Source organism: Mastigoproctus giganteus, chromosome 6 (genome assembly GCF_048544385.1).
Source record: "Mastigoproctus giganteus isolate SK-2022 chromosome 6, ASM4854438v1, whole genome shotgun sequence".
NCBI lineage: Eukaryota > Metazoa > Arthropoda > Arachnida > Uropygi > Thelyphonidae > Mastigoproctus > Mastigoproctus giganteus.
This window is the reverse complement of record NC_143580.1, coordinates 141,165,212-141,179,610: the sequence shown is the minus strand read 5'-3', so window position 1 is coordinate 141,179,610 and position 14,399 is coordinate 141,165,212. Positions and strand designations below refer to the sequence as shown.

The 14,399-nt window shown below is 37.5% G+C and overlaps 1 protein-coding gene across 1 annotated transcript in view; it reads right to left on the bottom strand.

The window, feature by feature from the left end:
- The window catches only part of LOC150084623 (uncharacterized), a 174,065-nt gene that overhangs the window by 94,473 nt on the left and 65,193 nt on the right, over positions 1-14,399 (bottom strand). The window contains exon 4 of the mRNA XM_090375360.1: positions 9,243-9,410. Within this exon, the coding sequence (XP_090231486.1) occupies positions 9,243-9,410 (168 nt within the window). The remainder of the gene's footprint in view (positions 1-9,242; positions 9,411-14,399) is intronic.

Sequence of the window (14,399 nt, the reverse complement as noted above, 5' to 3'; positions counted from 1 at the left end):
AATTCCAGAAAGCTGCAATCCTGAACACCTGGATAGTAAGGGAGTTTCTTTACCAACAGTAACAATAATAATAGTAACTAGACACAACCAACCCATGCACCTGGTACCAGTACCTGTAATGGGGCAGAAAAAATCCCATAAAAGGAGAAAAAGTTTTAAAATAATAATGGCACTTTAGAAAGCCACAATCCTAAACATCTGTAGGATAGCAAGAGAAATTTTTAACCAATAGTGATAGCAATAATAATAATATTAATTGGACACAACCAACCACTCCATGCACTTGATACCAGTACCTGTCACAGGGCAGAAAAACCCCAAAAAGGAGAAAAAGTTTTAATAATAACAATAATTATCCTCAGAAATACATAGAAGGGTGTGAAGTAGCCGAGTGGTCAGGAGCTTGGGTATAGTAGCATGCGTTCTTTGAAAGGACCGGTGTTCAAGCCCTTGCTGCTGAATACAATTAATGTTTATATTGATAATTTACTGTAAACTCCACTGACCTGGCGGTTGTGCTGAAGTATGAACAACTTTTTTTTATTTTTTAATTTGGCTTTTGTAATTTGTTGTTTTTTAATGTTTGCTAGTATTTTTATAATTTCCAGGTATTTTTGCACTAGCAAAAATACCTGAAATTGTTACTTGCAATACCTGCAAAAATAACAACTTATCATAAAAATTTGACTGTATTACATGTATGAGCCTCAGGTCATACTAGAAACCTCTACTCACAAACTATACTGGGACTGTGCCAAAATAACAGATGACGATCTTGCACAACAAACCAGACATAACCCCCGTTACCAAGGAAATGGTTACATACCTGATTAACACAGTGGTTCTCAATACCAGCAACTTCCAAAAAACATATAAGGAAAAGATCAGAAGTACTCAGACCTAAAACAGGAAGTCCAAGATATGTGGCATATGGAACAAGTAATGACCATCACGATCATCGTGTCAACCACTGTTATGGTTACAAAGAGCCTCCATAAGAACCTAGTAGCAAAAAGCCTCCAGAGAACATTTAAATGGAACTCAAGAAAGCTACAATCCTGAAAACCCAAAGGTACCACTGGGTGGTAGTGATCGCAAGTGTAGTGATGTGGGATTTACATAAAGATATTACAACTATCAGGGGTAAAGGAAAGGGTTTTGCTTTCATAAAAGTGACTTCAGTGGTCTTAGAGATTTTTTTAATTTCATACATTGGGATCAACTGATGATGTTACCAACAGCAAATTCTAAATGGGAAGTATTCCTTGAATGCTTTCCATTTAGAATTAAGTTATTACAAGGTTTTTGTTCCAACTAAGAAATACTGTTCAAGGCCTAAATGGATATCAAATGAACTAATGAGACTCGTGACAGAGAATAAAAATGCATGGGATGTATATAAATTATCAGGTGACACAGAAGTCTATGGCAGATATAAGCAAGTCTGTAATCAAGTCACAAAGGAGATTAGGCAAGCAAAAGCAGATTACAAGAAATCTTGCAAAGGACGCTAAGAAAAAGGAAGGGGATGAATTAGATTAATCCAATTGATATTGATGGTTTGACTGTTCATGATCCTGCTCAGATAGCTGACAAACTGAATGAGTATTTTGCATCTGCATTCACACATGAGGAATTCTGTAGGGAAGTACAGAAGCTTATTAAACTCTAACATAGAGCTTAATGATTTTGTAATAACTGAGAGCAAAGTGAAGGAGAAAATGTTGAAGTTTAACATAAGAAAGGCACCCAGGGTGGATGGGATCTATCCAGTTATATTAAAGGAGGCAGCAAAGGAAGTAAGAAAACCTTAGCCATAATTATGAGAGCATCTTTGGACTCAGGGGAAGTTCTCACAGACTGGAGATGTGCAAATGTGTCCTCAATTCACAAAGGGGGATCAAAGGATGACGTGAGTAATTACAAACCTGTTGGTCTAATTTCTGTTCTGGGTAAAACAATGGAGTCACTGGTTAAAGAAGCATTGCAGGATCATCTAGACAGGACTGCGGTAATAATTCAGACACAGCATGGATTTGTTAAGGGAAAGTCTTATCTGACAAATTTGATTGGATACATGTGGTTACAAAGGAACTGGATGGAAAAAATAATTTTGATATCACATACATGGATTTCAGGAAAGCTTTTGGTGTTGGGCCCACTGTTGTTTTGTATATTTATCAATTATATTGATGAAGGTATATCAGGCTTAATATCAAAGTTTGCAAATGATACTAAGGTTGGCATGGTTGTTAATGATGGTAATGGCAGTGTGCTTCTGCAACAGGAACTAGAAAAGGTGGGCAGATGGGCTGAGAAGTGGCAATTTAACATTGACAAATGCAAAGTACTGCATATGGGTAGAAGTAACTCCACAGAAATGTACCAACTGTGTGGTACCACACTTAGGGTGGTAGAAAATTAAAAAAAGACCTGGGAGTAATTGTGCAGTCAGATATGATGTTTTCTGAGCAATGCAGACAGGCTGGCAGAGCAGATCATGGGGTGTTGTCAATGATATACAGGAATTTTGCTAGTAGGGAAATGGAGGTGATTATCCCTTTGTATAAGGCAAGTACTGCATACAGGTCTGGAGGTCTCATTTTAGGAAGGATGTAGAGTTGCTTGAGCGAGTACAGAGAGGGGCTACAAGATTGGTGAGGGGAACGAAGGGGGGTCCTCTTATCAAGAAAGGCTTAAGTTCTGTAAATTACAGAATCTGGAGACTAGGCACCTGCGAGGTGATCTGATTGAGGTGTATAAGGCTTTGAATGGGGAGAGCAGGCTCAATTCTGATGGGATTCTTTCTCTTGCTCAGATTATGAAAATGAGGGGGCATAAATTCAAATTGAGGAAAGACAGTTGTAGAACAGATGTATGGAAATTTGCCTTTAGCCAGTAAGTAGTTAATTGCTGGAACAAACTTCTATCTGTTGTTGTGGGAGTTGATAGCTTAAATAAATTCAAGGAGGAACTGGACAAACTTAGAGGAAATTAATGTGCGAAATGGGTTTTTTTTTTTTTTTTTGGCTGATGCGACATAAGTTTGCTTTCTTGCATCACATGCCTCTACTACAACTGCTACCTGTAGGATAGCAAGAGTTTCGTGACCAACAGTAATATTAATAATAATAGTAACCAGACACACACAACCACTTCATGCACATGGTATCAGTACCAGTCACAGGGTGGGAAAAGCCCCAGAAATGAGAAAAAGTTTTTTATAATAACAGTAAAAATAATCAAATGGAACTTCTCACTCATGGCCATTCTCAGTTTTGTGTTGTTTGCCATTAAAGGAATGCAAGCCTCAGCATTTTACATTACTCCTATTCTTTTCCTAGGCCGGATCACTGTTTTTGATCCAAACATTTCCTCATATTGTGTTAGAGAAATTATTCTTGTAGAGGTGAACTCCTTTATTCATCATTCTATCCTAAAGTCACATCTTTATTTAAACTCTGGATTTCCAATGTTTAGATCAGCGGTTCTCAAACTTTCTGAGCCCACGCCTCCCTTGACCAGTAAAATTTTCCCAGTGCCTCCCTTGAAGTAAAGCATCTATAATTATGCAATTTCTTAATTTAGCATTAGCATTAGTAGAGGCATATGATGCAAGAAAGCAAGCTTATGCAGCATCAGCCAAAATAAAAAAAAAAAAAAAAAAACCCTTTCACTTCACCCCTCCGTTCATTCGAAATACCTGTCCAGCTGAGCCTTAAATTTATTTAGGCTATCAACTTCCACAACAAGGGATGGAAGTCTGTTCCACCAACCACCTACCCGCTGGCTAAAGGCAAATTTCCACACATCTATCCTACATCTATCTTCCTCAATTTGAATTTATGCCCTCTCAGATGATTATTCTGAGCAAGAGGCAGAATCCCATCAGCGTTGAGCATATTCAAACCATTCAAGGCTTTATACACCTCTATCAGATCATCTCGCCAGTGCCTAGTCTCCAGACACTGTAATTTGCAAAACTGAAGCCTTTCTTCGTAAGAGCAACCCTTTGTTCCATTCACTAATCTTGTTGACCTTCTCTGTACTCGTTCCAGCAGCTCTACATCCTTCTTGAAATGAGGCTTGATTTGATTTGATTTCGATTTTATTGGCGCATTAGCAGCTAGGGCTATAATGCGCCAAGACCAGATTGAAATGAGGCCTCCAGACCTGTATACAGTACTCAAGGTGTGGCCTGACCATTGCCTTATACAAGGGAATAATCACCTCCTTATAAGCAGGCCCTAAGCCTACCCCTTATTTCCTTAACATGTTCAAATCCTTCATACTTAGATCTTTCTTTACTTCCATTTGTTCTTCTTTTCTTGAGAGAGAGAGAGAGAGAGAGAGAGAGAGAGAGAGAGAGAGAGAGAGAGAGAGAGAGACATTCTCATTTTGTGATGAAACAAGAAAGTTCAAATAAGAATAAAGACTGCAGGATGGAAGCCTCCTCAACAATTCATGTTGAGGGAAATGGACCATAATCTGCCACACTGGTCCAGTGCAAGTTGGCAGATCGACAGTATTTAGCAGTCAGGGGCTTGAATCCCCGTCTACTCAAAGAGCTTGTGCTACTGCACTCCCACTCCTGACGAGTCACTCAGCTATGGAGGCCTTTCAAGGTAACTCATGTAAACTCAAAAATATATAATTTTTGAAGAGCTCATATTCAGTATTAATTTTTTTTATTTTTGAGATGGACCAGAAAGGGAAGACAGCAGAAATAATGCTGGACTGCAAAGTGTTAATATTAGCAAATGATGCAAGGAAGCAAGCTTATACAGCACAAGCCAATTAAAAAAAAAAAAAATCATCCATTTCACCTGTCCCTATCCTATGCTCTGTCTGAGAGCATTTTTCTTTCAGACAGCATATCTATTCTGCAGGATTCCTTTAAAGTTTGACTCCTTATGATGTTGTATTTCGTGGCAACAATACCTTTTGGTGTCCTTGATTAGTCTCATTACTCTTTTCTGTTTCCATTCCACAAGTTGAAAATGCCTTTTAAAAAGGCTTCAAAATCTGTATGCAATACATAAAATGAAGCCGATTTACTGCTTTATGTATACTGAAAGGACAGAATTCATTGGATGCCTGGTTCCTGGGCAAAGCAATGCTGTCACCCTTCTTGCTAGTGGCAGAACCCATGGCTTGGCAGGTATATAGGTACACTGCATTCATGTAGATAGTAATTCGATGTCAGTGTGGATAAACATCGTGAGTTGGCTTAGTATTAGTTGAGGCATGTGATGCAAGAAAGCAAGCTCATAGAGCATCAGCCAAAAAAAAAAAAACCTTCCCATTTCACCCATCAGGTCACTCCAAATGTTTTTCTAGTTCAGCCTTAAATTTATTTAAGGTATCAACATCCACAACAACAGATGGAAATCTCTTCCAGCAATCAACCAACCGCTGGCTAAAGGAAAATTTCTATATATCTATTCTACAACTGTCTTTCCTCAAATTGAATCTATGCTCCCTCAAATTCTTAATCTGAGTAAGCAGAAGTATCCCATCAGCACTGAGCCTGCTCAAACCATTCAAGGCCTTGTGCACCTCAATCAGATCACCTTGCAAGTGCCTAGTCTCCAGATGTTGTAACTAGCAGAATTTAAGCCTCTCCTAGTAAGAGAACCCCTTTCTTCCTCCCACCAATCTTGTTGCCCTTCTCTCTACTCATTCTGGCAACTCTACATCCTTCCTAAAATGAGGCCTCCAGACCTATAGCAGTACTCAAGGTGTGGCCTGACCATTGCTTTATATAAAGGTATAATCACCACCTTGTGTCTGCTAGCAAAATTCCTATACACGTGTATATCATTGACAAAACTCTATGCCCTGCTCTGGCAGCCTGTCTGCACTGCTATCCTGTATCCAACTGCACAGTTACCCCCAGGTCTTTTCCATTCCCCACATCCCTGAGTGTAATACCACACAGTTGGTACTTTCCTCTTTGGTTACTGCTACCTATATGCAGTACTTCACATTTGTCAATATTAAACTTCAGTTGCCACTTCTCAGCCCATCTACCTAACTTTTCTAGATCCTGTTGCAGTAGGACACTATCTTTACTATCATTAACAACCCTGCCAACCTTTGTATCATCTGCAAACTTGGACATTCAGCCCGATACAACTTCATCGATATCATTAATAAATACAAAAAACAATAATGGGCCCAGCACCAAACCCTTGGGAACCCCACTAATAACATTAGTCCACATAGAGCAGTGTCCATTTATTACCACTCTCTGCAATCTCCCATTCAACCATCCCTTAATCCATTGCATCAACTCACCCTTAATGCCATACCACTTCAATTTGTACAGCAATCTTCCATGTGCAACAGTATCAAAAGCTTTCCTGAAATCCAAGTATATGATATCAAAATTATTTTTGGCATTCAGTTCCTTTGTGACCACATCATAGTATTCAATCAAATTGGCCAGACAAGGCTTTCACTTAACACACACATGCTGCTGTGTCTGAACTATTACTGCAGTCTTGTCTAGGCGATCCTCCATCATTTCTTTAACCAGTGACAACATTATTTTCCTGGAACAGAAGTTAAACTAATAGGGCTATAATTATTTGCTTCACCCTTTGAACCCTCCTTTGAGAATTGGGGATACATTTGCACATCTCCAGTCCATGGGGACCTCCTCTGAATCTAAGGATGTTCTCATAATTATGCTTTCGCTGCCTCCTTCAATATAACTAGATTGATTCCATCTGCCCCAGGTGTCTTTTTTATGTTTAACTTCAAGAATTTTTCCTCCACTTTGCTCTCCGTTATTACAAAATCATTTAGTTCCCTGTCAGAGTTTAGTAAATTTCTGTCCTCCCCTTCTTACAGAATTCCTCATGGGTGAATGTAGATGCAAAATACTCATTCAGTTTGTCAGCTTTCTGAGTAGGATCATCTACGGTCACACCACCAACATCAAGTGGTCCAATCTGATTCATCCCCTTCCTTCTAGAGTTTACATAAGAAAAGAAGTATTACATCCTTTGCCAAGGATTTCTTGTAATCAGCCTTTGCTTACCTAACTTCCTTTGTGACTTGATTACAGACTAGCTTATATCTGCCATAGGCTTCTGTGTGACCTGATAATTTATATGCAACCCCACACATTTTTCTTCTCTGCCACCGAGTCTCACTAGTTCATTGACACCCATTCAGGTCTATATCTTGAACAGTATTTCTTAGTTGGCATGAAAAGCCTAGTAGCTTCCCAGATTAATTCCTTGAAGGCTTCCCATTTAGAATTCACTGTTTTTAACATCATCAGTTGATCCCACCGTATATAATTTAAAAACTGAGATCACTGTAGCCACCTTTACAAAAGCATAAACTCTTCCCTTTACCCTTGATGGTAGTTACACCTTTAAGTAAGTCCCACATCAGCACACTGATCACTGTCACCTAGTGATTTCTTTATCTGCAAATTCTTAATGCATGAATAATCACTGCTGATAATCAGATCAAGAGTATTACTCCCTCTGGTTGCCCCTCAAACATGTTGCTGTAGAAAACAATCCTCCAATAAATCCACAAAAGTCTTGCTAGTGTTCAAGTGACGAATCCACAAGTTCCAGTTAATATCTGGAAAGTTAAAATCCCCCATTACAAGAAATTCTGATTTACTGGCTCACTCTATTTCTCTGCACAACTGTTCGTTGTAATCATCAGAGTCATTAGACCTTTAACACACTCCTACTCTCATTTTCCCTTTCCCAGTGTTTATGTAACACCAAACTGACTCAAGATTGCACTGTTCATTCATGTAAACTGTATACACTTCCTTAGATTTATTTGTTTCTTAACTAACAGCATCCCCTCATCCCTTCCTACCCTGTCTATCCTTTCTTACACATTGTACTCCCCAAATCCCAATTTTTCACTGCTTATATCTTAACCGACTTTGAAAGAGGAATGATAGTGGGTGCCTGACACATGGGTCACTCTATCATGGAAGTGGTACAGAAATTGTACTATCCCTATTTGACAGTATGAAGAGCGTATTGGGAATACGCCATTTCCAGCATAACATCTCATCATGGATAGTGCTGTGGGCAGAGAAAGGTGGCGGATGAACATGGCCGTCGACATCTGTCTCGTATTGTTTCAGCCATCTAGTGAGCGATAGTTACAGAATTATAAATACAAATATTTAAAAAAATATTCTGCTGAACAATATAATTTTTAGTAGGTTGAGTTATAGGATAGAATGTTTCTAACTAGCATTTCATATCCAAGTCATTTATCAATTCTTGTTAACAGTGATTTCAAACAGCATGGATCAGGAACAAGCAATTATTTTTATGCAGGAGATAAATGAGATAATTTTGATATTATCACAGGCCACAAAAGAACCTGGCAAGAAAAATTCTAAAGTTTGAAAACTGTCAATATCTTTAAAATATTGAAGTGACGTAAAATACTTTTTAAATATTTGTAAAGGTCAATTTTACAAAAAGAACTCTGTTGTTCAACAGAAAAGTAAAATTGTATTGTTGTTACTCTTAAAGGCTAACTTTTCTCTCAGATTATGTTTTTGATTTTTTTGAGTGCAATGCTCAAATATAGTGGAAACATAACCGAAGGTTTCAAAATCAATGAGTCTTACACGGTAGTAATGACTACAAGCCCCATGCTCTCAAGGGACCAAGAGTAATTTAATGATTATAGCCTGTTTGCACAAGAAACACAAACTCTTGTATACAAGAGTTTATGCTAAATAATCCAACTGACTAATCAATGTAGCAGTTTCTAATAGTCTACTATAAGACAGTGTGTTTTTAGGTGGTATTCTTTTATAATTTCACCAATTTTTCTGTGTAAATGGACATATCAAAAAAATAAATCTTTACATTACAGACAAAGCTAAAGAAGCTTTATTAAAAATTTTATTGATAAAATGAACTAACCAAAGACTTGTACAATAAATCATTAAAAGGTAATAAAAATACACATAAGAATAATAAAAGCACTAAACTGCTGTTATTATTCATAAGCATATTCTTATTGATTTTCCTTCATGCTTTTATTCTGGCAAGTTTTTATTGCAGAATAAAAATATAAAATTTTTAATAAGGCTTCTTTGGTTGTGAAGATTTATTTTATGATAAGCTTATTCCACACAAAGGAGGCCTTTCTGCTGGAAAATGGTCATTTTATCTCAAGCCAATCGCTTTTATTAAATATTACGTGTAATATATCACTATATTATATCTTACCTTTCATATTTATCCTGCCATACATACAAATCTTGTCTTAATGCCTCCCATTCCCCATTTGGAAACTGTTGAGCATGATTGAGCACATTTGTTTCCATTTGAACAATGTGATACTCTCTTTCTACTAGCTGCTGTTTTAACATTTCTATTTCACGATGAAGATGTATACTACACAAATAAAACAGAAAAGAGTTTCAAATATATTAGAGTGTATTCATGTTAAAGTAATCAATATATCTATACATTCAAAATATCTTATGATGTTATCAAATTTAGAAAAATCTAGCCAATTCTGATGCTCTTATCAAATTTCAAGTAAATATTAACATATAGCATTAACATTAGAAGAGGCATATGATTCAAGAAAGCAAGTATCAGCCAAAAAAAAACAAAAAAACTCCCCATTTCAGTCATCCATTTGCTCAAAATGTTTGTCTAGATCTGCCTTGAACTTATTTAAGTTGTTGACCTCCACTACAACAGATAAAGTTTGTTCCAACTATCAACCACCTGCTGGCTAAAGGCAAATTTCCACACATCTATTCTACAATTGACTTTCCTCAATTTGAATTTATGTCCCTTCAGGTGAGTAATCTGAGCAAGAGGAAGAATTCCATCAGCATTGAGCTTGCTCAAACCATCCAAGGCCATATACACTTCAGTTAGATCACCTCGCAGGTGCCTAGTCTCCAGATGCTGCAATTTGCAGAACTTAAGCCTTTCTTGATAATAGTCATCCAGAACAACCCCTTTGTTCCACTCACCAATCTCGTTGTCCTTCTCTGTATTAGTTCCAGCAGCTCTACATCCTTCCTAAAATAAGGCCTCCAGACCTGTATGCAGTACTCAAGGTGTGGCCTGACCATTGCCTTATACAAGGGGACAATCACCTCCTTATACATGCTAGCAAAATTCCTATATATCATTGACAAGACACCATGAGCTACTCTTGCAGCTTGTCTGCACTGCTCAGAAAACTTTATATCTGACTGCCAATTACCACCTAGATCCTTTTTATTCTCCACTTCCTCTTAGAATTTGATAAAAATCTAAGAGGAAACTAAATAATTTTGTAATAACTGAGAGAAAAGTGGAAGAGAAATTGTTGAAGTTAAACATAAGAAAGGCACCTGGGGTGGATGGAATCCATCCAATTATATTCATGGAGACAGCAAAGCAGGTAAGCAAAATTTTAGCCACAATTAAGAGAGCATTTTTGGATTCAGGAAAAGTCCCTGCGACTGGAGACGTGCGAATGTTCCTCAGTTTACAAAGGAAGGATTAAAAGGTGATATGGGTAATTACAGACCTGTTAGTTTAAATTCTGTTCAAAATAATGGAGTCACTGTTTAAAGAATGCAGGACCATCTAGACAAGACTAAAATTATATTTCAGACACAGCATTGGTTTGTTAAGGGGAAACCTTGTCTGACCAATTTGACTGGATAATACGATGCAGTCACAAAGGAAGTAGATGTAAAAAACAATTTTGATATCATATACTTGGATATCAGAAAAAGATTTGGATACTGATGAACACTGCAGTACAAATTTGAATAGTGTGGATTATAAGCAAGTTACTGCTATGGACAAAAGGATGGTTGAATGAGAGAAGACGGAGAGTAGTTATTAATGGACTAATCTTATTAGTCCATAAGTCTTCATGGACTAATCTTATTAGTGGGGTATCACAGGGTTTGGTGCTGGGCTAATTGTTGTTTTCTATATTTATTTAATTTATTGATTTACTGATATGCCTAATATCTAAGTCTGAAGATGATATAAAGGTTTAAAGGGTGATTAATAACAGTAATGATGATATGCTATTGCAATCTATAAAAAAAATAGGCAGATGGGCTGAGAAATGGCAATTGAAGTTTAACATTTAAAAATGCAAAGTACTGCATATGGGTAGCAGCAACCTCAGATAACATATCGACTGTATGATAGTACACTGGGTAGTGGAAAACAACATGTATGCAGTATGGGGTAATTGTGTAGTCAGAAATGAAGTTCTCTGACCAGTGCAGGCTGCCAGGACTGCTCATAGGGTTTTGTCAATGATATACAGGAATTTTACTAGCAGGGATAAGGAAGTGATTATCCCATTGCACAATGCAATGGCCAGGCTACATCTACAGTACTGCATGCAGGTCTGGAGGGCTGTAGAGCTGCTGTAACAGGTACAGAGAACAGAAACAAGGGGTGATCTTAACATGAGAGGCTTCAGTTCTGCAAATTGCAGCATCTGGAAACTAGACACTTGCAAGGTGATCTGATTGAGGTGTTGAAGGCTTTAAATGCAAGTTCAGTCCTGTTGGGATTCCTTCTCTTGCTCAGACTACCAAATTGAACATCATAAATTTAAATGAGGAAACATCATAAATTCAAACTGAGGAAGGATGATTGCAGAACAGTTGTGTGGAAGTTTGGCTTTAGCCTGCAGGTGGTTGATTGCTGGAAAAAAAATTTCCAGCAATCAACTGTTTAAAGTTTATTGCTTAAATAAATAATAAATTCAAGAAAGAACTAGATAAACTATTGGAGGGAATGGAAAGTGAAATGGGAAGTTTTTTTTTTTTTTTTTTTGGCTGATGCTCTATAAGTTTGCTTTCTAGTATAATTTGCCACTACCAAGAGTAATACTCTGTCACAGCAGTCAATCTGACTGACCAAACAAGATCTTCTGTTAATGAATCCACGCTGTGTTTGCCATATAACTACATTCCTTGCTTGACTTCTTTTATCACTGACCCTATTATTTATCCTGAAACAGACGTCAAGGTTGCAGGTCTATAAGTACCTATTTCTCCCTTGGATCTCTCTTTATTACTAGAGGAGATATTAACAATCCACAGGAACTGCTCCTGAATTCAAGGATGCATTAATTATGTTTAAAGTTTTACATAACCTCTTTTGCTTCTTTTGATATGATTTGATTGGGCAGATTCCATCGAGTGCTATATTTACTTTAGCCTCAACAACCTCTCTCTTCAACTACCTCTCAGTTATTACAAAAATCATTCAGCACTCAGATGCCTCCATAGCCAGGTGGGCAGGAGCAGCAGTGCGTAGCAGACGCTTCTTGATTAGACCGGGGTTCAAGGCCGTGACCACCAAATACGGAGGATGCGGAAAGGTCAGTGAATGACCACCACATATCCCCGGAGCAACATGGCCTTAGTTGCTAATGCTCCTAAAAACCAAATAACAAACAAACAAGGTTAGAAATTGGAGGGTCATTAAAGATAAGCATAGGAGCAGAAGAGTCCTTTTTGTGAGTCTTATGTCTCGCAAAAAGGACTCTTTTTAGAATGACTGAAATCAAGAAGTAGAAGCTGTTTGTGCAGGGAAGTTTGTGTAGCACATTGCATTCCACCTTCTCAAACTGGAAGGTGGAATGCAATGTGCTATCATCAGCAAAACTATGGATAGGTTTTCTGGTCAAAGGAAAAAAGTCATTAATATACAAGATGAAAAGAGTGGGAGAAAGACCTGAGTCTTAGAGAACACCAGCATTATTGGAGAAGTTAGAAGACAGAGAGCCATCTACCATCACCCACAGTGAGTGGTCAGAGAGAAAAGTGGATACCCAATTACAAAAAACAGTTGGCAAACCAGAAGACGGAAGCTTATTTAGAAGGTCTTTAACCAAACATGATCAAAAGCCTTTGAAATGTAAAGAGCAACTGTTTGAGTTTCACCAAACTTTTCCTTTGAATTTGTCCATAAATGAGTAACATAAGCCAGAATATGACCAGTGGATTGAGACTGACAGAATCCATACTAGCGATTGTTGATTAAAAATTTTCTGGAAAGTTTCTAGATAGTTTAAGAATTGGCTGTTAATGGATATATCTCCATTACTTTAGAAAGAATAGAATTAAGTGTAATGGGGCAATAATAAAATGAGAGAGTTTGTCATCTTTTTAGTAACTGGATGGATATGATCAAATTTCCAAGAAGGAACAATACCAGTTACATAAAAATGTGTAAAAAAATTACAGAGAACTGGAGTATGCACAGGTATTGAGAACAAGTGGAGAAATACCATCAGGACCTAGAGCTTTCTTGGCATCAAAACTGTTAAAAATTCTTCTGTCATCCTTTTGAGAGACGACTACTGGAATCATTGAATGAAGTGTACTGGGAATGGTATGAGGTGCTTTACGGAGATGATCAATACAACAATTAGAAGAAAATTAGATGCTAGAATGTAGGCTTTATCATTAGCTGAAGTGGCAAGAGATCCATCAGGTTTTAACAGAAGTGGGAGCAGAGATGGGCAAAAGTTGGCAGCCAATAGCTTTGGCAAGAGATCAGAATATTTGACTGCCATTTGGACAAAAAGCAAGTTTTCTACTCTAAGCCTGTTCAAAATATAGTTGGACTGATCAATAACTACTTTATAATTTTTGCAAGCTTCTGTGTAGGCAGAAAATGAACAGGGAGATTTGGATGCAAGCCAGTTATTGCGATATGCAACATTCTTACCTTGAACAGCCTCAGCACATTTACTGGAAAGGCCAAGGTTTAAATAAAGGACGAGATTTTAAAGTGGCATGTGGAATAAAGAATTTCATCCTTACAAGAATAATTTCACTGACATGACTTGAGCAAACTTTATCATGTTATCAAAGGAAAACATCAAAAAATCTTTAAAAAAAAACGAACCAAGGAAAAGAAGTTTAGAAAACTTGCAGATCATCCCAGTTTCCATTCTTGTAATTCCAAACAACGGAAGGCTTAGAATGGCTACAAGAGAAAGGCTCCATTGCAGAAGATACACATCATCACCAAGTTACGATCTGAGGTGCCTAGAGGGCCACTCACCTTTACCATATATGTAGAAGGGTTGTTTGTGAGAAAAAGATCAAGCATGTTGGCTATATGGTTAGGATTGTCTGGTAGGTAAATGAACAATCTGTACAAGGTCATTAGTAATTGTAAAAGCCTCAGCACTTTGCCCAGCTGGGTCAGTGTGACTAGAAAATGGAAGCCAGCTAGCATTGTGAATATTAAAATCACCAAGGAAAATTACCTCACTGTTAGGAAAGTTGTGGAGAAAGCAAGTTTCAAAGTTCCAAGTGATTAGTGGAGTTGGGAGAATGATACAGGCAACATATGAATTTGACAGAATATGGTAAAGAGATTTTA